Genomic DNA, 23,392 nt, shown 5'->3' with positions numbered 1-23,392 from the left:
GTAGGAGGGGGAAAGATTATTGAGTGCTATGAAGCCTATAAGGAATTTCTGTTTGATGAGGAGGTGAATGAGCAATCAATGGAGATTCTTGAGGAGCAATGTGAAGTAAACATTTTTGTAGAAAAATGATCTGAGCAGCAGAGTGAGGTATGGACTAAAGTGGGGAGAGACAGGAAACAGGGAGATCAGAGGAGGCTGATGCAGTAACCAAGGCAGGCTAGGATAAATACCTGGATTAACGTGGTAGTAGCTTGGACGGAGAGAAAAGGGCAGATTTTAGTGATGTTGTTGTGAAGGCAGAACCGACAGGATTTGGTAACACTGAATATGTGGTTGAATGAGAAGGATGAGTCAAGGATAACGCCAAGGTTATGGGCCTATGAGTCAGGGAGGATGGTGGGGCTGTCTGCAATGATGGGAAAGTCACGGGGAGGACAGTGTCTGGGAGAGAACGGAGGAGCTCTGTTTTGGGAATGTTAAACTGAGGTGTCCTGAAGGCAGGAGGATATGTGAAACTGCAAAGAAGGAGCGAGATTAGCACTGGAGATGTAGACTGGGGAACCATCCAAACAGAGATGGCAGTTAAAGCCACGGGAATAAATGAGTTAGTTCTCCAAGGAAGTGGGTGGAGATGGAGATACCCAGTACCTCTTTTGCCTCTCCGAATGACATAAATTCTTATTTTAAGCTGTTTCAGTTGATATTTCAGGCTGTCTTCTGTGTTCTGTTCTTAGTTGTCCTGACTCTCAATTTGATTTTTTATGGCATTTGTGTTAAGTGCTTAATATGTGCCAGGAACTGTACTGAGTGCTGGGGTACTAATCAGGTAGGACACAGTCCCTGTCCCATGTGGGGCTCACACTCTTAATCCCCATTTTACAGATGAGTTAACTGGGGCACAGGGTAGTGAAGTGAAATGCCCAAGTTGACACAAGTGGCAGAGCCAGGATTAGAACCCAGGTCCTTCTGATTCCCAGGCCTGTGCTCTTTCCGCTAGGCCATGCTCCTTCTCACTAAGCCATATTGCTTCTCAAATTATTATATGAGAAATTATTTCTCATATTTTCACCTGTAGGCATAGGTATGTTCATCGTCCTTGTACAGAGTGCTTTCAAAAACACTGTTGTTATTGGCTAGAGTTACATTCTTAGTGAATACTAGATGTAAATGCAGTTTTTTGAAGTTCAGTCCCTTTATATAGTAATACAATCTTGACACTTCCCATATAACATGCCAATATTTTTCATTTAACTTAGTCAACCTTAGCCAACTGTCTTTGAGGAAACTAGGAGAACGGCTGTTATGTAAGTGTTTTTTGCATTTTCTCAGCACTCTGATAGAATTACATAACCTCACGCTCATCAGTTTCATTTCCAGATTTGTTAGAAGCCTAATTTTGATTTTCTTCCCAATTGAGTCCCCAGGTGTGATCACATTATTGCAATGCCAAATCTCTGAACCTTTGGTCTTTCCTAATATCCTCTTAATTATTCACCTAATTTTTGCTCACCTATAGAATGCAGGTGGCCTGGGCTATAAGTGGCATAGCAATGATCATTTGCATTCCCTCAAATAGTCTGCTGAGTAGATGAAAGTGATATCACAAAGGAAATATTTGCTAGAGCTTAGGTTACTGTCAGCGTTACTTATACCCTTCATTTTACCTGCACACCCATTCATTAGCATTTCCAAAAGTTATACTGCAGTTTCTTTTCACAGGCTAGAAAAACAATACAAGAGTGATACAGACATCTGGAGAACTGTAATAATAATAATAATAATAATAATAATGGGATTTGTTACACGCTTACTATGTGCTAAGCACTGTTCTAAGCGCAGGGGGCGATACAAGGTGATCAAGTTGCCCCATGTGGGGCTCACAGTCTTAATCCCCATTTTACAGATGAGGTAACTGAGGCTCAGAGAAGTTAAGTGACTTGCCCAAAGTCACACAGCAGACATGTGGCAGAGCTGGGATTAGAACCCATGACCTCTGACTCCCAAGCCCGGGCTCCTTCCACTGAGCCACGCTGCTTCTCTAGCCTAACCAAACTAACCAGAGGATAGATCATGGGCCTGGGAATCAAAACGTCATAGGTTCTAATCCCGGTTCTGCCACTTGTCTGCTGTGTGACCTTGGGCATATCACTTCACTTCTCTGGGCCTCAGTTACCTCATCTGTAAAATGGGGATTGCGACTGTGAACCCCACGTGGGACAGGGACTGTGTCCAACCCGATTAACTTGTATTCACCCCAGTGCTTAGTACAGTGCCTGGCACATAAGTGCTTAACAAATGCCACAATTACTATTATTATTACTGCAGATGGTGAAATTCACTGATAGGTGCTTGTGTGGCCATAAAGGCCAATGTGAGATCCACAATCCCAACTACACTGTGCATAGAGAGCTTGTCCTTTGCCGTGTGTGACAGTATAATTTAAACTCAAAATGAATGTAACCAGGATGAATTGATTGTATTACCAGTTCTAAAACAAGAGGTTTGTGGTGAGATTGTATCAGGCTAAAACCCTGCATTAAGGCACACTGGTGCTGTAAAACTCCCCAATTTTCCAGTGCATGCCCACAAGCCATTTCTTATGACATCATAAGCACCCTGCATAGCAACAGGCTAGTGTTGTCAGACAAATGGTTCCCAAGCAATGTTCTATTCAAAAGAAATGACAGAAGTAAATGCATCCACATCTGGAAATTCAATTGTTACCTAAGACACAAATTACTTTATGCAGTGAATGGCATAATCATTTGAGAATTTGTGTGTGTGTTGTATTTGTTAAGCGAGGACTGCGTGCCAGACACTGATCTAAGCACTGGGGTAGTTTCAAGACACAGTCCCTTTCCCACAAAGGACTCACAGTCTTAATCCCCATTTCATAAATGAGGTTACTGAGGCACAGAGAAGTAACGTGAGTTGCCCGTGGCCACCCAGCAGACAAGTGGAAGAGTGGGGATAGAAACGTAGGTCCTTCTGACTCTGGCAAAGCTGCTTCTTTTGACTAAATTCATGTTACACCATCATTTAATCACTGTCTGTAAAATGAAACCAAAAAAAATGAATACAGACATAATTAAGAAAAGAAAAATACCTCGCATCCATGAATATACCAGCTTGACTACCTATGGCCAGGAACAGGCCAGGAACTGTTTCTAGACTGTGAGCCCTTTGTTGGGTAGGGACCATCTCTATATGTTGCCAACTTGTATTTACCAAGCGCTTAGTACAGTGCTCTGCACGCAGTTAGTGCTCAATAAATACAATTTAAAAAAGCGCTTAGTACAGTGCTTTGCACACAGTAAGCACTCAATAAATACGATTGAATGAACAATAACTGTCTAAATAATGACCTCTAATCTATAATTATAATTGATAATCTAGCAAAGCCCTTTATTTATATTCAGTTTTTTTTTTTAATTTACAAATTTAGCTATCTGTTTTTGTCCCCACAGGACACTGTCATGTTTGTTTCTGATCATTTCTGCAAAACATTGGACTTGGGTGGAGAATGCCATATGTTCTGTACCCTTAGCAGAAAAACAAGGAACCACTGATATTAACATGTGAGCATGAGTTTCGAACTAGTAGAACTCTCAGTTACAGATCCTGACATGCTTTAAGTTATTTAAAACTTTATCTCAATATGATTAATGGAGCCTATGGCTTATCAATTGAGGTATCGAAAATGGCCTACTGAGTCAGAGGATCTGGGTTCTGCTTCACTTCTGCCACTTGCCTGCTGGGTGACCTTGGGCAAGTCACTTAACATTTCTGGGCCTCAGATCCTCAACTGTATAATGGGGATTCCAATATCTGATCTCCCTCCTACTTAGACTGTATGAGCCCCATGTGGGAAAGGGACTGTGTCCAACCTGATAAATGTGTATTTAACCCAGTGCTTAGTACAATGCTTGACACACAGTAAGTGCTTAAATACCACTAAAAAAAATTCCATTGTTGACTTCTTTTGCACACAAGATTTAAAGTCACAGATATCCATAATGCAATACTCTGTTGCTTAGTTATTTTCCGATTACAAAAAAGAGATGACTTCCAATTTAGTTCTTGAAAACTGAAAACTGGCTGATCCTGCCAATTTCAGCCTGCAATAATCTGAAGCAGCTGGGACTTCAATCTGACTGCCACCAAACAAAAATTAAATAAAATAAAGGCCATCCAGGACTGGAGTTCAGGGTTAAACTGCTGTGCTCTTTGCTCACCCTTCCTTCCCAGCTTCAAACTGATCCAACTTCATGACCTTGAACAGAAAGGTTAAGAAGCAGCAGCATAGCACAGTGGATAGAACATGAGCCTGGGAGTTAGAACATCATGGGTTCTAATCCTGGCTAGGCTCTATCACTTGTCTGCTCTGTGACCTTGGGGAAGTCACTTCACCTCCCTGTGCCTCAGTTACCTCATCTGTAAAATGGGGATTGAGACTCTGAGCCCCATGTGGGACAGTGACTGTGTCCAACATGATTATCTTGTATCTACCTCAGCGCTCAGTAGAGTGCCTGAAACACAGTAAGTGCTTAACACATCCCACATCCTCCCCCTAGCCTAAAACTCCTTCACCCTTCATATATGCCAGACCAATACTCTCCCCACCTACAGGGCCTTATTAGAGAAGAATCGTGGCATAATGGATAGAGCATGGGGTTGGGAGTCAGGAGGACATGGGTTCTAATCCTGGCTCCACCATTTGTCTGCCGAATGACTTTGGGCAAGTCACTTCACTGTGCCTCAGTTACCTCATCTGTAAACTACGGACTGACACTGTGAGCCCACGTGGGACATATACATATATACCTGTATATATGTATATATGTTTGTACATATTTATTACTCTATTTATTTATTTATTTTACTTGTACATATCTATTCTATTTATTTTATTTTGTTAGTATGTTTGGTTTTGTTCTCTGTCTCCCCCTTTTAGACTGTGAACCCACTGTTGGGTAGGGACTGTCTATATGTTGCCAACCTGTACTTCCCAAGCGCTTAGTGTGCTGTGCTGTAAGCACTCAATAAATACGATTGATTGATTGATTGACAAGGGAAGCAGCGTGGCTCAGTGGAAAGAGCACGGGCTTGGGAGTCAGAGGTCATGGGTTCGAATCCCAGCTCTGCCACTTATCGGCTGTGTGACTTTGGGCAAGTCACTTAACTTCTCTGTGCCTCAGTTACCTCATCTGTAAAATGGGGATTAAGATTGTGAGCCCCCCGTGGGACAACCTGATCACCTTGTATCTCCCCCAGCACTTAGAACAGTGCTTTGCACATAGTAAGCGCTTAATAAATGCCATCATTATTATTATTATTATTATTATCCAACCCGATTTGCTTGTATCCACCCCCTCACTTATTACAGTGCCTGGTACATAGTAAATGCTTAATAGATACCATAATTAAGGGAAGCAGACTGGCCTAGTGGATACAGCACGAGTCTGAGAGCCCAAAGGTCATGGTTCTAATCCTGGCTCTGCCACTTGTCTGCTGTGTGGCCTCTGGCAAGTCACTTCACTTCTCTGTGCTTCAGATACCTCATCTGTAAAATGGGGACTGAGACTTTAAGCCCCACATGGGACAGGGACTGAGTCCAACCAGATTTGCTTATCTCCACCCCAGTGCTTAGCAGAGTGCATGGCACATAGTAAGTGCTTAATAAATACCATGATCTCCTCCAAGAGGCCTTCCCCAATTAAGCCCCTCCTTTTCCAAAACTTTCTCTCCCTTCTACCTCATCTATGTACCTGGATGTGTGACCTTTGGGCATTTGATATTTGATATCCCCAACCACACAACACTTTTGTACATTCATATAAATTATACATTATACATTTTTTATTTATATTAACGTTTGTCTCTCCCTATAGACTGTAAGCTAGTTGTGGGCAGGGATCTTGTTTACCAATTCTGTTGTACTGTACTCTTCCACGCGCTTAGTACAGTTCTCTGCACACAGCACTCAAATGCCATAGGTGATGATGATTAACAAATACCATAAGCAAAAAAAAAAAAGGTTTCTATTTAACACGATGTTTTTCCTGTCCCTCATCAACTGCCACAGGAGAATGACAGGCAAGGCTCCCTCGAACAACAATCTGGTCAATATGAGTGAAAAGATAGATCCTGTGAAACAACCCCAGCTCTGCCACTTGTCTGCTGTGTGATCTTGGGCAAGTCACTTCACTTCTCTATGCCTCAATTACCTCATCTGTAAAATAGGGGTTAAGATTGTGAGACCCATGAGGGATGTGGACTGTGTCTAACTTGATAATTTTGTATCTATCCCAGTGTTTAGTGCAGCACCTGGCACACAGTAAGCACTTAAATACCACAAAATAAAACCTCATGCCCCTGAGTGATCTTTCTTGCAGGTAGCAAGGTGGCCCAGGCATTTTCTCAGCAATATACTAGTTATCAAAACCAGGGAGAGGAGCACAAACTACTGCAGAAACTGATGAAAATCATGGCACAGGTGGAACTACCTTTTGGGTGCTACAAACTGCTTAAAGAGGCACAGAAGTGTAACTTCATTCTTCCCGTCTCACAAGCCCGCAACCTTGGTGTCATCCTCTATTCTGCTCTCTCATTCATCCCTCACATCCAATCCGTCACCAAAACCTGCCGGTCTCACGTCCGCAACATCGCCAAGATCCGCCCTTTCCTCTCCATCCAAACCGCTACCTTGCTGGTTCTATCTCTCATCCTATCCCGACTGGATTACTGCAACAGCCTCCTCTCTGATCTCCCATCCTTCTGTCTCTTCCCACTTCAGTCTATACTTCATGCTGCTGCCCGGATCATCTTTGTGCAGAAACACTCTGGGCATGTTACTCCCCTCCTCAAAAATCTCCAGTGATTACCAGTCAACCTACGCATCAAGCAAAACTCCTCACTCTCGGCTTCAAGGCTCTCCATCACCTCACCCCCTCCTACCTCACCTCCCTTCTCTCCTTCTACAGCCCAGCCCGCACCCTCCGCTCCTCTACTGCTAACCTCCTCACCGTGCCTCGTTCTCGCCTGTCCCGCCATCGACCCCCGGCCCACGTCCTCCCCTGGGCCCGGAATGCCCTCCCTCTGCCCATCCGCCAAGCTAGCTCTCTTCCTCCCTTCAAAGCCCTAATGAGAGCTCACCTTCTCCAGGAGGCCTTCCCAGACTGAGCCCCCTTTTTCCTCTCCTCCTCCCCATCCCCCCCACCCTGCCTCCTTCCCCTCCCCACAGCACCTGTATATATGCTTGTACAGATTTATTACTCTACTGATTTTATTTGGACATATTTACTATTCTATTTATTTTGTTAATGATGTGCATCTAACTTTACTTCTATTTATTCTGATGACTTGACACCTGTCCACATGTTTTGTTTCGTTGTCTGTCTTCCCCTTCTAGACTGTGAGCCCATTGTTGGGTAGGGACCGTCTCTATATGTTGCCAACTTCTACCTCCCAAGCGCTTAGTCCAGTGCTCTGCACACAGTAAGCGCTCAATAAATACGATTGAATGAATGAAAGAACTGTTCTACCCCCTCCCTCTCTCCACAGCACTTGTGTATATTTGTATGTATTACTCTAATTATTTTATTATTGATGTGTATATAGCTATAATTCTATTTATTCTGATTGTATTGACACCTGTCTACTTGTTTTGTTTTCTGTCTCCCCCTTTTACACTGAGAGCCCGTCGCTAGGTGGGGACCATCTCTGTATGTTGCCAATTTGTACTTCCCAAGTGCTTAGTCCAGTGCTCTGCACACAGTAAGTGCTCAATAAATACGACTGAATGAATGAATGATAGATGCTGTACTTTTCTTATTGTATCTGTTAAGCTCTTAGAATGTGCAGACTGTTCTCTTCTCCAGGCTCCCTGTAATTCATTCAATCGTATTTATTGATCACTTACAGTTTGCAGAGCACTGTACTCTGCACTTGGGAGAATATAATACAACAATAAACAGACACATTCCATGCCCCTCCTCCTTCTTGCTTCCCTTGTCATTCTCCTCCTTTCTATCTAGATTCCTCCAACTCATCTGTTACCTGACTCTTCCTCTCTCCGTTCATCTGTCATGCTTCTTCATTCCTGCCACTCTCTATTTATTGGTATTTCTGCACCACTATTCCCCGTGCTACTCCTGTCTTCTCCACATTCCCTCTAGTTTTTGTTTTTGTCTCTACTGTTTTTTTTGTTACTTTACAGCCTCTCTCTTTTTTTGCCTTTACTACTACTCACCCTATCAATCAATCGTATTTATTGAGCGCTTACTGTGTGCAGAGCACTGGACTAAGCGCTTGGGAAGTACAAGCTGTCAACATATAGAGACGGTCCCTACCCAACAGTGGGCACCCTACCCATGGAAGACCTCTTGCCCATGTCCTACCTCCGGCCTGGAATGCCCTCCCTCTTCCTATCTGATAGACCACCAATCTTCCCACCTTCAAAGCCTTATTAAAAGTACATCTCCTCCAAAAGGCCTTCCCCAGCTAAGCCCTCTTTTCCCACTCCCCACCCAATCGCCCTTGCACTTGGCTTTGCACCCTTTATTCACCCCTACCTCAGCCCCACAGCATTTATTTATCTTAATGCCTGTCTCCTCCACTAGACTATAAGCTCACTGTGGGCAGGGAATGTGATCTCCCAACCTCTTGTCTCTCCCCACTTCAGTCTATACTTCACTGTGCTGCCTGGATTATCTTTCTACAGAAACGTTCTGGGCATATCACACACACCCCCACCTCAAAAATCTCCAGTGGTTGCCTATCAACCTCTGTATCAAGGAAAAACTCCTCACCATTGGCTTCAAAGCTCTCCATCACCTTGCTCCTTCATTCCTCACCTCCCTTCTCTCTTACATCCCAACCCACACACTTCGCTCCTCTGGTACTAACCTTCTCACTGTGCCTCGTTCTCATTTGTCCCATCATCGACCCCTGGCCCATGTCCTACCTCTGGCCTGGAATGCCTCACATCTGCCAAACTAATACACTTCCCCCATTTAAAGCCCTACTGAAAGTTCACCTCTTCCGGAAGGCCTTCCCAGACTAAGCCCCCACTTTTTCTCTCCCCCCGACTTTCCCACTGCCCCAACCCACTTCCTTTACTCTATCCCCATTCCCCACCCCACAGCATTTGTGTATATTTGTACACATAATTAAAATTCTATTTACTTTTTTTAATGATGTGTATATAACTATAATTCTATTTATTTGTAATGATGCTACTGATGCCTATTTAATAATAACAATAATAATGATGGCATTTATTAAGCGCTTACTATGTGCAAAGCACTGTTCTAAGCGCTGGGGTAGATACAAGGTAATCATGTTGTCCCACGTGGGGCTCACAGACTTAATCCCTATTTTCCAGATGAGGTAACTGAGGCACAGAGAAGTTAAGTGACTTGCCCAAAGTCACACAGCTGACAAGTGGTGGAGCCGGAATTTGAACCCATGATCTCTGACTCCAAAGCCTGGGCTCTTTTCCACTGAGCCACGCTGTTACTTGTTTTGTTGTCTGTCTCCCCTGTTCTAGACTGTGAACCCATTGTGGGCAGGAATTGTCTCTGTTGCTGAATTGTACTTCCCAAGCACTTAGTATAGTGCTCTGCATACAGTAAGCGCTCAATACAACTGAATGAATGAATGTTCACCAACACTTGGTAGATTGTACTCTCCCAAGCGCTTAGTACAGCGCTCGCCACACAGTTAAGAGCTCAATACCATGGATTGATTGATTTTCTTCCCTTCTTCCACTCTGCCAGACACTCTCCCAATTCATTTATCACTATTTCTCTTTCTCTCTACCCACTTTCTACCAGTGACAGTAATAGGAATAACAGCAATAATAATAATAATAATAATAATAATGGCATTTGTTAAATGCTTACCACGTACCAGGCACTGTTCTAACCGTGGGGTAGATAATCGAGTTGGACACAGTCCCTGTCCCACATAGGGCTCACAGTCTTAATCCCTATTTTACAGATGAGGTAACTGAGGCATGGAGAAGTGCAGTGACTTGCCTAAAGTCACACAGCAGACAAGTGGAGGAGCCGGGATTAGAACCCATAACCTTCTCACTCCCAGGCCCGTGCTCTAACCACTACATCACGCTGCTTATTCCCATTAGAGGCAGGGCTGCCACAGTGGTGGCATAAAAGAGAGTGCAGCTGGCCATTGCCATCCAAAGAACACTGCAAGGAAATTTCAGAGTCACAAGGCAATATTTGGATTGGGGAATTTTCTCCAAAACACAAGCTCTGAAGCTTCACCAGAAAGGGTATATACAGCTGTCCTTTGTATTCTAAAGGTGCTATGTATGCTCGGCACTGAGTTGATGCTCAATAAACACCACTGATGGATGCCAGTGGAGATGAAATTCAGTTGTGCATGCACAAGTAGCTCGACTTTTAGACTGTGAGCCCGTTGTTGGGTAGGGACCGTCTCTATATGTTGCCAACTTGTACTTCCCAAGTGCTTGGTACAGTGCTCTGCACACAGTAAGCGCTCAAAAAATATGACTGAATGAATAAATGAATGAATGGAACCGAGGCCAATAATAGGACTTCCAGGCTCCACCAGAGCATTCACATATACAAAGACTGTCCTTTATTATGTAGGAGGTGGCTGGCCCTCTACTTGCTTTTCTCTCCTGGTCTCATGATCTTTTCAAAGCTTCTGGCCCAAGACAGCCACACACAGCAAGAAAGACATTCACTCTCTCAGTTCCTCTCAAACCAGCCCCCTGGCTCTATCTCCCTCTGGTCTCTTCTCCAATCCATCCCCTCAGGCCTGGGAGCCAGAAGGTTGTTGGTTCTAATCGCAGCTCTGCCACTTGGCTGTGTGACCTTTGGCAAGTCATTTAACTTCTCTGTTCCTCAGTTACCTTAACTGTGAAATGGGGAATAAGACTGCGAGTCCTGTGTGGGACCAGGACTGTGTCCAACCCAATTTGCTTGTATCCAACCCAATTTGCTTGTATCCACCCCAACGCTTAGTACAGTGCCTGGCACATAGTAACAAGTGCCATAATTATTATTATTATTATAATTAAAGCAGACAAAGTCCAAAGCCCCACCTCCTCCAACAAGTCTTCCCAGCTGAATTTCTCAGAACCCAGAGCCGTGCATAAGCCAATCAACAAACTCTAGCATTTAGGGATTTGGTTTTACCCATTCTCAGCACTCAACTGACTGAATCGATTAATGCTATTTAATGAGCACCTGTGGTCATGGGCAGAATACTGTACTAATCAATCAATCGTATTTATTGAGCACTTACTGTGTGCAGAGCACTGTACTAAGCGCTTGGGAAGGAAAAGTTGGCAACACACATACGGTCCCTACCCAACAGTGGGCTCACAGTCTAGAAGGGGGAGACAGAGAAGAAAACAAAACATATTAACAAAATAAAATAAATAGAATAGATATGTACAAGTAAAATAGAGTAATAAGTACGTACAAACATATATACATATATACAGGTGCTGTGGGGAAGGGAAGGAGGTAAGGCGGGGGGGATGGAGAGGGAGAGGAGGGGGAGAGGAAGGAGGGGTCTCAGTCTGGGAAGGCCCCCTGGAGGAGGTGAGCTCTCAGTAGGGCATTGAAGGGAGGAAGAGAGCTAGCTTGGCGGATGTGGGGAGGGCGGGCATTCCAGGCCAGGGGGATGTACTAAATGGGAGAGTATAATCCAGCAGCGTTGGCAGAAATGTTCCCGGCCCACATGTTTATTTAGTTATTCACTGAGACCACTCTAACAGTAAATAGCTTTACCTTTGTCTCCCCTGTTAGAGTGTAAGCTCCTTATGGGCAGGGAACATGCCACTCACCTTACCCTGAACTTCCCAAGTGCCTAGTACAATCCATTGCCCTAAAAGCCATTATTATTATTATTATTATTATTATTATTATTATTATAAATGGACATTCAATAAGTTCAACTATTACTATATCCTCAGGGCCAAGGAATTCTTCTCTGGGACAAAACAGGAGTGGCTTTGGAAGGGTTTTGAAGATGAAGAGAGCAGAAGTCTTCCAGATTTGAGGGGAGGAGGGAGTTTTTTTATGGCATTTATTAAGCACTTACTATGTGCAAAGCACTGTTCTAAGCCCTGGGGAGGTTACAAGGTGATCAGGTTGTCTCAAGTGGGGCTCACAGTCTTCATCCCCATTTTACAGATGAGGGAACTGAGGCCTAGAAGTTAAGTGACTTGTCCAAAGTCACACAGCTAAGTGGCAGAGCCGGGATTTGAACCCATGACCTCTGACTCCAAAGCCCATGCTCATTCCACTGAGCCACACTGCTTCTCTGAGTTCCAGGCAGGAGGGGAAGGCATGAGAGACCAAAGTGAGGTAGAGGGAGTAGGATAGCTTGAGAGGCATAAAGACTGGAAACAGGAAAAATGAGAGAAAACTAGACTGTAAACTCTTTGTGGGCAGGGAATGTGTCTATCACCTCTGTTTTCTGCACTCTCCCAAAAACTCAGTACTCTGCACACAATAAGCACTCAACAAATACCATTAACTGACTGACTGATTGAGAGTATTACATGCTCTCCTACCAAGCCATCTATTTGAAAGCCAAACCACTACAGGGGCCCAGGTTTTATTGAAAGATAGGGAGCCAGGGAGGAAGAGAGCGCACAGGATTATTATTTATGTATATACACACAATGTTAGTTTTCAAGTTCTAATATGGGTTTTGTGCAGGGCATTCAACTGTTAAAATCCTTCTATTATTTTTTTTGGGGGGGAGGAAACTAAGTTTTGCAATATTCATACAAAGGGATTTTTCACAGCAGTGAGTTTTGGTTACTCGGCTAGCCATTCGAAGCCTCATGGCAATGTCCTGTTCTGGAGCCCATTCAATCAATTCTCGGCAATCTACCAACCTCTCACTTCAGGGACACTCTTATTCCCTCCCTTGAATACAAAGTGAATCAGAAGTTGGGTGCTATTAGGAGACCCAAAAACAGGCCAACTGCTTTCCCTACCACTACTCAAAATAAAGATAATGTACTAAACAATTATCTGACTCCCTTATTCTCCCCCTTTTAGACCGTGAGCCCACTGTTGGGTAGGGACTATCTCTATATGTTGCCAATTTGTACTTCCCAAGCGCTTAGTACAGTGCTCTGCACACAGTAAGTGCTCAATAAATACGATTGATGATGATGATTTGACCCTACTATCCCGGTTTAAAGAGCAAATCCAGTCCTATGCATAGACCAAAGATCCTATGCGTAGACCAAAGATGCAAGTCTGCCCAAAAACCACAATGTCCAGTTCACAAAACCTCAAGCCAAGATAACCCAAAGGGCTAGATCTTACCTATTCTTCAGAATGTGGGAGAAAATTTTTTAAAAATATATTGTTAGTCAATTCCTTCACTTTTTTAAAAAAAATCTAATTCACATTGTTTCTTTTTCATTCTATGGGCCCTTCTTAATATGCAATCTCCAATCAGTCCAGGTGGATTTGAGCTTAACTTTTCATGTTTTTCCCTGCAACAGGCGATGCCATCACCAAACCCCTTATGGTTGCCAATAGTTTGTACTTCGGAAGTGAAAGTCTCCTTTGACAATAGTGTATAAGCTGGATCTAGGCAACGAGAGGGCAGCAAGCCACTTCTCTCCTCAAGTACCTTCACCAGCCTAATCCCACAATGGAAGCTTTGGGATAATCAAAGTTCCCCAGCTCCTGCTGCTGTGGGGCACAATGGAGATTTTTCCCATTTTCCAGCCTACTCATTCACTACCTTCAAGTGCCCCTTCCAAGATGCACCCACACTGGCTAAGGCCCTGGAGGACGACAAGAATTCATGATCTCTTGCAATGGCCTGCCTGGGGGTGACGTCAACATCTCAGCGGCGGGGGAGACTCTCCAGCACGAGGACGGCGGGCTCATGGAGTAGGGATCTGGGTGCACCTTGTTTCAGAAGAGATCTTCTTACATCTCCAAGGAACTGACAAGGGAGTGATTTCACAGTCAAAGAATCTGCCCAAAGGCAGGGGCCTGGGGGTGCGATACCCTCCCCTGGAATGATATCCCCTCAACTGCACATTCCCTGCACCGATGTTCCTAGTGTTTTCCAACTCTGTCTCCTTTGGGCATGGGACAAGTGTGCATTTTTGTTGTTGTTCTTTAGGGCTCTTCTGGTTTTTGCAATAAATTGAAAAAGATCCCCTCACCAATACAAACTAAAAGAATAGTTTACCAAATGAGTGAGGGCTAGAATGTTCTGTGACCACCGATTCCACCCTCTCCCCCCACCGCCAGCCAGCCATCTCACAGTGCTTGCCACTGGACATGACCCAAGGGGACCAGATGAGAAAGTGTGGCTGGCACAAAAAATCAGCACTATTCATTCATTCATTCATTCGTATTTATTGAGCGCTTACTGTGTGCAGAGCACTGTACTAAGCGCTTGGGAAGAACAAGTTGGCAACATATAGAGACAGTCCCTACCCAACAGCGGGCTCACAGTCCAGAAGTCTACTGCAAAAACAACTCATCTGCCCACCCTGCTAATGGTAGGACATATGCCTTTTTTCCTTTAACCAGTGGGGTCTGTGCAATGCTCGAATGAAGGGCAGGGCTCCAGTTAAGATGCATTTCTAGCTTTTCACAGACAGCGTGTGAAAGAGAACTTCTCTCAAAGACACTCACACTCAAGGATACAATTTGTACTTCCCAAGTGCTCTGCACACAGTAAGCGCTCAATACGACTGAATGAATGAATACATTTTCACAATTAGTAACATCTTCTCCACACCAGAAGACAATCCTGGACTTCCCTTGGCTGAAACCACAGATTTTGTGACCTAATCATATTGTACGGGAAGTAGCACGGCCTTGTGGATAGAGCACAGGGCAGGGTATCAGAAGAACTTGGGTTCTAACCCCAGCTCCGCCACTTGTCTGGTGTGTCACCTTGGACAAGTCACTTCACTTCTCTGTGACTCAAGGTACCTCATCTGTAAAATGGGGATGAAAACTGAGCCCCATGTGGGACAGGAACTGTGTCCAACCTATTTGACTTGGATCTACCCAGTGCTTAGAACAGTGATTAACACATAGTAAGCCCCCAACAAATACCATCATTAATTATATCTTTTGTTTCACCACCTATGGAAACAATCAATATAGTAATTAAGCACCTAACTGTGCAGACCCTGTATTAAGCACTCAGGAACTTAAATAACAGGTACATACAATCCTGCCCCCCATGGAGCTTACAATTTATATACATACCTTTAAATTATTTATATTAAATGTCTGTCTTCTGCTCTTGACTGTAAGCCCATTCATTCATTCAATCGTATTTATTGAGCGCTTACTGTGTGCAGAGCACCGTACTAAGCACTTGGGAAGTACAAGTTGGCAACATACATATAGAGACAGTCCCTCCCAACAGCGGGCTCACAGTCTAGAATAATAATAATAATAATGTTGGCATTTGTTAAGCGCTTACTACATGCAAAGCACTGTTCTAAGCGCTGGGGAGAATACAAGGTGCCTCAGTTCCCTCATCAGTCTAGAAGCAGGCAGGGAACATGTCTTCCAACTCTGTTGTATTATATTCTCCCAATTGCTTAGAACAGCACTTTGTACACAGTAAGTACTCAATAAATAGCATTGATTGGTTTAATGGAGAAGTCAGAACCACAATGATTTCGTAAGGAGGAGAAAGAGAATGGAAACAGGTGAATAAATCAGTGCTTAAACTGCGCATGGGTAAATCGGTAAGTGTAACGGGTGGCTGTGAGTACTTGAGTGCTGAAGTAGCAGTTGGGTGGAAGGGACCTGGGTTGGTAACCTTTCAGGAGGGCTTTGAAGCCGATTTTGAAATAGGAGGGAGTTGAAGGCACAGAGAAGGCCTGAACAAAAGACCAGAGAGGGTCAGGGAGAAGATCGGTTTGGGAAGAATGAAGAATATGGGCTGGGGAGTAGCAGAAGAGGAAAGAGATTTAAGGAAAAAGCCAATGAAGCCTCCTGAAGCTTATCCTCCGGGGTTTCTTTCCCAGACAATGTCCTGTAAGGTAGCTCTATAGAAACAAAACCTAGAAGTAAAACAATAATTCTTCCTTCTCTCCCCACCCCATTTCCCTCCCTAGTGCAGGCTCTGTACACTTGAGTCCTTATCCTTTAAGCATCAGGTATTGACAACACCCCCTCTCTGTTCAGCATTTATGTACATGTCTTTATACTCGGCTGCTACCTCTACTTGTACTTTATTTTAATGCCCGTTTACTCTGTTGGATTGTAAGCTACTAAAGGGCAGAGATCATGTCCGTGAACTCTCTAATACTTTCCCCAAGTGCTCAGTACAGTGCTCTGCCCAAAGTAAGTGCTCAATAAATACCACAGATTGACAGAAGAGTTCCGTACTGTAAACTCAAACTTTTGTAGAAAAAAATGTTTGGATATTTATGCGAACTCACCACATTACCACAGAAAAATATTCTGTTAAATCCAGAAAGAGTGCAAAACATGAGCTCTAAAAGGAAAACAACTTATTTGGGGTAAGAATTAAGTTACAACTATTTAGCATTTTCCAAAAACTCAATCCTGCAATCTTAAAATATTCTTTCACTTAGAGGAAACCTTTTCCAGATAAAGATAACTGAATTCCCCTCTAAGCCCCATCATTAGCTACTTAATGATCAATCTGTACTCCATTTTCATTCTTAAAGGGCTTCAGAAATGTATTTACCTAGGGTATTAGACAAAGAAAAATGTATTTAAATAATAGCTCGCTGAGTAGAGTGCACATTACTCATTCTTCTGAAGGTACTGCCCTTCAGATTTTCTCAAGTCATCCTGGCTCATTTAGTGTCCATCCCCAAGCTACTTTCTCTTAAAGCACAAATCGATGTTCTTGACAACAGCTTCCCCACTAACCTTAACTCCCTCGTTCGCCTGGCCCTCCACCAATCTCATACCCCTAACTAGGAGAAGTAGCATGGCCTAATGAATACAGCACAGGCCTGAGAGTCAGAGGACCTGGGTTCTAATGACTATTCTGCCCCTTGTCTGCTGTATGACCTTGGACAAGTCAATTCACTTCTCTGGGCTCAGTTACCTCATCTGTAAAGTGAGGATTAAGCCCCACATGCGACATGGACTTTGTCCAGCCTGATTAGCTTGTAACTACTCCAGCATTTAATACAGTGCCTGGTACTTAGTAAGCGCTTAAATGCTACAAATAAAAAATAGAAAACCCACAACCCCGGATTAAATCCACAGTACGCTTCCTCCACTCAAGTGCATGAGCTGCAGAATGTTGCTGGTAGAAATCCAGACACCTAGCTGGCCTCACCCATTTCATATTCCTCCTCATATGCTTTCATTCTGGCCTCTCCCCCTCGAAAACAATACTTCTCTATCCTTATTAATTCCCATACCCACTGCCCGCATGACCTGTTAACTCCCTCCTCTAACCCCATACCCCACTACCCCCACATATCTTTTCCCTAAAAACCTGGCCACACACTTTATTGATAAAATTGAGACCATCAGGTGTGATCTCCCTAAAATCTCCCCAGCTCCTCACCAGTCCCTCCTCCCTCCTGGGTCTTCTGGGACTCTCAATATTTCCATTAGCATATCAAGAACAGATCTTTCATCTCTTCTCAAAATCTACCCCCTCCACCTGTGCCTCTGATCCCATTCCTTCACACTTTACCAAAACACTTGCCCCCTCCCCCTTCCCTCCTTGACCACCATCTTCAACCATTCACTTTCCAATGGCTTCTTCCCCACTGCTTTCAAACATGTCCATGTAGCCCCTATTCTAAAAATCCCTTTAATCCCACAACTCCTTCCAGTTATTGCCCCATTTCCCTCTTAACACTCCTCCTTGATCATGCTATCTTAACTTTGCTGTCTCCACTTCCTCTCCTCTGCTCATTCTCAGTCTCCTTCCCAAGTCCTCCTCCCACCCTCTAAATGTGGGAGTCCCTCAAGGTTCAGCTCTGGGTTCCCTTCTAATCTCCAATTACACCCAGTCCCTTGAAGAAGGCATTCGCTCCCATGGCTTCAACTACCATCTCTATGCGAATGAATCCCAAATCTACATCTCCAACCCTGCTATTTCTCCCTCTCTCCAGTCTCCTATTTCCTCCTGCTTTCAGGACATCTCTATTGGGATATTCTCCCGACATCTCGAGCTTAACCTGTCCAACAGAACTCCTCGTCTCTCCACTCAAACCATTCCTCTCCCTGACTTTCCCGTCATTGTAGACAGAACCACCATCCTCCTTGTCTCACAAGTCTATAGCCTTGGCCTTATCCTCAACACATCACTCTCATTCTACCCACACAGTCAATCTGTCACCGAATCTCGCTGGTCCTACTTCCACAACATCGCTAAAATCCACCCTTTCCCCTCCATCCCAGCTACTACCATGTTGATCCAAACAAATCCTATCACTCCTTGACCACTCCTGACCTCCCTGCCTCCTGTTTCTCCTCACTCCAGATCACACTTCATTCACCCTGCTGCCCAGATCATTTTTCTAAAAAACTGTTCGATCTGTGTCTCCCCCTTCCTCAAGTACCTCCAGTGGTTGCCCATCCCCGCCTCATCAAAATGGAAACTCCTTACCATTGGCTTTAAAGCACTCGCTCCTCTAACACCAACTTACTCACTGTACCTTCACCACATTCATTCATATTAATTGCGTCAATCTCACTGCCGACCCCTTGCCCACATCCAACCTCCGGCCTGGAACTCCCTCCAACATATTCAACCGGACTGCGACTTTCCCCACCTTTAAAGGCTTATTTAGATCACATCTCCTCCAAAAAGCCTTCCCTGACTGAGCCCTCTTTACTCCCTCTCCCTTCTGTGTCACCTCTGCACTTGGATCTGTTCCCTATAAGCACTTGATATTCACCCACCCTCAGTCCCAAAGCACTGCAGATATATCCATGATTTATTAATGTATACTACTGTCTGTATCCCCATCTAGACTGTAAATTCCTTGTGAGCAGGGAACGTGTCTACCAATTCTGTTATACTGCACTCTATAAAATGCTTACTCAGTGCTCTGCACACAGTAAGTACTCAATAAATAACATTGACTGATTGCTACTGAGAGCCTGAGACCATCCTGCTAAACAAGGTCATCTGTAGAGCAACAAAAAAGTACTGCAACCAAAAAAAAAGCCAGGAATATAAGTTTTTATAATTTTCCTTAACACAGCATTCCACAACTTCACTTTCAGATCCCAACCACTGAGACTAAGAGGAGATACTATTTTAGGGAAATCATAAAAATCAAACAGCAAATAAAAAGCAGGTATGGAGTTACAGAACAATATCAAGGATTTGATTGAACGGGGGTAGAACAGTACATCATTTTCAAAATTAATTAGTATGCAATAGCCAATGTATTGACTGATGAGCTTAATATTCAGTATGAAGCTTCAGAAGAACTTAAGTTGCCCCATCTATAAAATGGGAATAAGGCCTACTTTTCATTGATAACACTAGGACAAACTGAGATCAGTGATGTGACAACATTTTGAAAATAAAATGCCTAAAAATGCAAAGTATAACTGAAGTTTTTCCCACATGGGGTTATGTAAGCTTCATATCTGACAGAATTACTTTCCCCATCTTCAAAGCCTTCCCTAAGTCCTTATTTTCCTCTTCAGCCACTCCCTTCTGCCTCTCCCTCAGCCCAACACACATACATATCCATAATTACTTCATGTATATCAATATCTGTCTCCCCTAGCCTGCAAACTCGTTGTGGGCAGGGAACGCATCTACCAACTCTATTTCACATTGTACTCTCCCAAGCATTTAGCACAGTGCTTTGCACACAGACAGTGGTCAATAGATATGATTGATTGCTAGTGCACTACGGAACACAGAAGACATTATTTTCTACAATCAAGTCACCCATTGATTGTAGTTTTGAAATCATGCATATAATTCACAGTGACTTGGTCCCCCCGGATAGTTTGGAGAAGCAGTCTTAGGAGCTTTCTGAGTGAAAACATAAGTATGCTTAGTAAATATGACTGAATAAATAAATGAAAAGGGGACGTGGACTTGGGTCAGTGGAATCTGCAGAAAGCCCCAGTCTGGAACTTCTATTGCAAATGATTAACAATGAAACAACAATCTGTCAAACATCAACAAATCCAATCAAATAAATGCAAGTCACTAGCAGTCTATCAATCTAGTCCCATCATTAATCCTTTAAGTTCAAAATAAGTGCCTTCATAGGTCCCACTAGTCCAGCCTATCAAAGCAGGACATGGAGAGGGGAAGTCCATAAGGAGTTAAGGTGCAGGATTTCTTGCAAGATGAAAATGAAAGTTTCTAAACTACATTCAAAATTCTGGTAATTCAGGGACCACAAACCAAAGTTTCGAGAACACAATGAGGAAACTACAGCTTCTTTAAAAAAAAACTGAAAAGATATGAAACCATTTGCCTATTAGGTAAGAGTCTTAAGAACCTGACTAAAAGAATTTGTCCTTTAGAATTTTCTTAATTTTCCATCACTTTTTCATTCTCAGCAAATTTCTTAAGTTTTAAAAACCAGTATATACTTACTTATCAAGGAAATCCTTGTCCACCACAGCGGATATGTCAAGAAGAGGATTTCCCATTCCAAAAAGAACATTTTCACTGGGGGGGAAAAAAACAAAAACACACCAATTTGAAAATATACAAGATGGTTGAAAACAAAACTTGAAATACCTTTAAAAAATACAATGAAATTTTCACAACTATAAAAGTCCATATAATCGTTAAAATCAAAGTCTCATTTTTCAATCATACAAAAGGCAGTTCAACTCAAATGTCACAAAAGTGGTTTAGCAATAAAATCATTCATTAATTCAATCGTATTTATTGAGCGCCTACAGTGTGCACAGCACTGTACTAAGCGCTTGGGAAGTACAAGTCAGCAACATATAGAGATGGTCCCTAACCAACAACGGGCTCACAGTCTAGAATGGGGAATCATGATATTCCTTTAATGCCTTCCGTGTGCACTAAGTGCTAAACTAATAGGGTGAGTGTCGGGTGCTTCATAGGGAATGGATTTGTGAATGCCTGTGTTTTGGGGGGGATGGGGGTGGAGAGGGGGAAAACAGACTGCTCTTTGTTTTCATGAATATCAGGAAGCAATGTGGCCTACTAGGAAAAGCACAAGCCTGAGAGTCACAGATCCTGGGTTCTAACCTGGATCTGCCACTTACGGACTGTGTAACCATGGGCACTTAACTTCTCTAGGCCTCAGTTCCCTTCTCTGCCAAATGAGGATTCAATCCCTATTCTCCCTCCTGCCTAGACTGTAAATCCCATTTGGGCTCTAATTATCTTGTATCTACCCCAGTACTTAGTACAGTACTTGATAAAAAGTAAACATTTAATGCATCCAAACTGCTACCATGCTAGTCCAAACATTTATTCTACCCAGTCTTGATTACTGTATCAGCCTCCCTGCCTCCTGTCTCTCCCCACTCCGGTCCATACTCTAGTGGTTGCCCACCACCTCCACATTCATTCATTTAATCGTATTTATTGAGCGCTTACTGTGTCAAACAAAAACTCCTTATCATCGACTTTAAAGCATTCAGTCACTTTGCCCCCTCCTACCTCAGCTCGTTCCTCTCCTACTACAACCCAGCCCTCACACCTCTCTCCTATAACATCAACTTACTCACTGTACCTTGATTTCACCTATTTGCGACAACCTCTCTCCCACATTCTGCCTCTGGCCTCCCTCTTCATATCTTACAATTATTCTCCCCCACTTCAAAGCCTTATTGAAGGCACATCTCCTCCAACAGGCCTTCCCCAACTGAGTCCTCTTTTTCTTTTTTTTTCCTCCCATTCCCTTCTGCATGACCCTGATTTGCTCCCTTTATTCATCACCCCCGCCCCACAGCACTTATGTACATATCAATACTTTACATTAATGTCTGTCTCCACCTCTAGACTATAAGCCCATTGTGTGCTGGGAATGTGTCTGTTACATTGTTACAGTAGACTCTCCCAAGCACTTTGTAGTGTCCTGCACACAGGAAGCACTCAATAAATACGACTGATGGACTGATTAATAAATACCACAATTATTATTATGATCAGCAAAGTTTCACCAGCCCAGCCTGTCCCTGGAAAGATGCTGCCTGAAAGTGGAGAGGATCTCAGGAGAAAGGCCCAGGATGGCTCTGCCTTGAGTGAAGACAATTCATTCAGTCAGTCATTCAATCGTATTTATTGAGTGCTTACTGTGTGCAGAGCACTGTACTAAGTGCTTGGGAAAGTACAATAAAACAATAAACAGTGATATTCCCTGCCCAAAATGAGCTTACAGTCTAGATGGAGGAGAAAGACATCAATACAAATAAATAAAACTAGTAATAATAATAATAATAGTATTTAAGTGCTTACTATGTGCAAAGCACTGTCCTAAGCGCTGGGGGGATACAAGGTGATCAGGTTATCCCACGTGGGGCTCACAGTCTTAATCCCCATTTTACAGATGAGGGAATTGAGGCACAGAGAAGTTAAGTGACTTGCCCAAAGTCACACAGCTGACAACTGGCGGAGCCAGGATTTGAACCCATGGCCTCTGACTCCAAAGCCCGTGCTCTTTCCACTCAGCCACGCTCTTTCCACTCAGCCACGCTCTTTCCACTCAGCCACGCTGCTTCTCTATTACAGATACATACATTACAGATGTACTACATAAATTAGATACATACATAAGTGCTGTGGGGCAGGGAGGGGGGAAGAGCAAAGGGAGCAAGTCAGGGTGAACCAGATGGGAGTGGGAGATGGGGAAAAGTGGGGCTTAGTCTGGGAAGGCCTCTTGGAGGAAATGGGTCTTCAATAAGGCTTTGAAGGTGGGGGAGAGTAATTGTCTGTTGGATTTGAGGAGGGAGGGAGCTCCAGGCCAGAGGCAGGATGTGGGCCAGGGTCCCACATTGAGATGGAGGCAGAGTGGGAAGTGACTACAGAACCCAAATACTGCTGTGGGGCTGAGAGAATACTTGGTCAGCAGCTGGAGCCTCTCTGGATCAAAGGTGCCTTGCTTAGGCCATTGAGCATGGTTGACTGGAGAAGAGTCAACCCCCTCCTTCCTCTCCCCCTCCCCACCACCCCCACCCTACCTCCTTCCCCTCCCCACAGCACCTGTATATATGTTTGTACGGATTTATTACTCTAACTTGTACATATTTACTATTCTATTTATTTTATTTTGTTAATGATGTGCATCTAGCTTTACTTCTATTTATTCTGCTGACTTGACACGTGTTCACATGTTTTGTTTTGTTGTCTGTCTCCCCCTTCTATCAATCAATCAATTGTATTTATTGAGTGCTTACTGTGTGCAGAGCAC

At 43.6% G+C, this 23,392-nt stretch overlaps 1 protein-coding gene across 2 annotated transcripts in view; it reads right to left on the bottom strand.

The window, feature by feature from the left end:
* ADK (adenosine kinase) overlaps positions 1-23,392 on the bottom strand; it is a 580,063-nt gene that overhangs the window by 494,916 nt on the left and 61,755 nt on the right. For both annotated transcript variants that reach the window (XM_038744078.1, XM_038744079.1), the window contains exon 2: positions 20,593-20,667. In XM_038744078.1, coding sequence (XP_038600006.1) covers positions 20,593-20,667 — 75 coding nt within the window. The remainder of the gene's footprint in view (positions 1-20,592; positions 20,668-23,392) is intronic.

The sequence above is a fragment of the Tachyglossus aculeatus genome, chromosome 3 (genome assembly GCF_015852505.1).
Source record: "Tachyglossus aculeatus isolate mTacAcu1 chromosome 3, mTacAcu1.pri, whole genome shotgun sequence".
In the NCBI taxonomy this organism is placed as follows: Eukaryota; Metazoa; Chordata; class Mammalia; order Monotremata; family Tachyglossidae; genus Tachyglossus; species Tachyglossus aculeatus.
The sequence above is the reverse complement of the archived record's forward strand: the minus strand, read 5'-3'. Positions and strand labels throughout refer to the sequence as shown.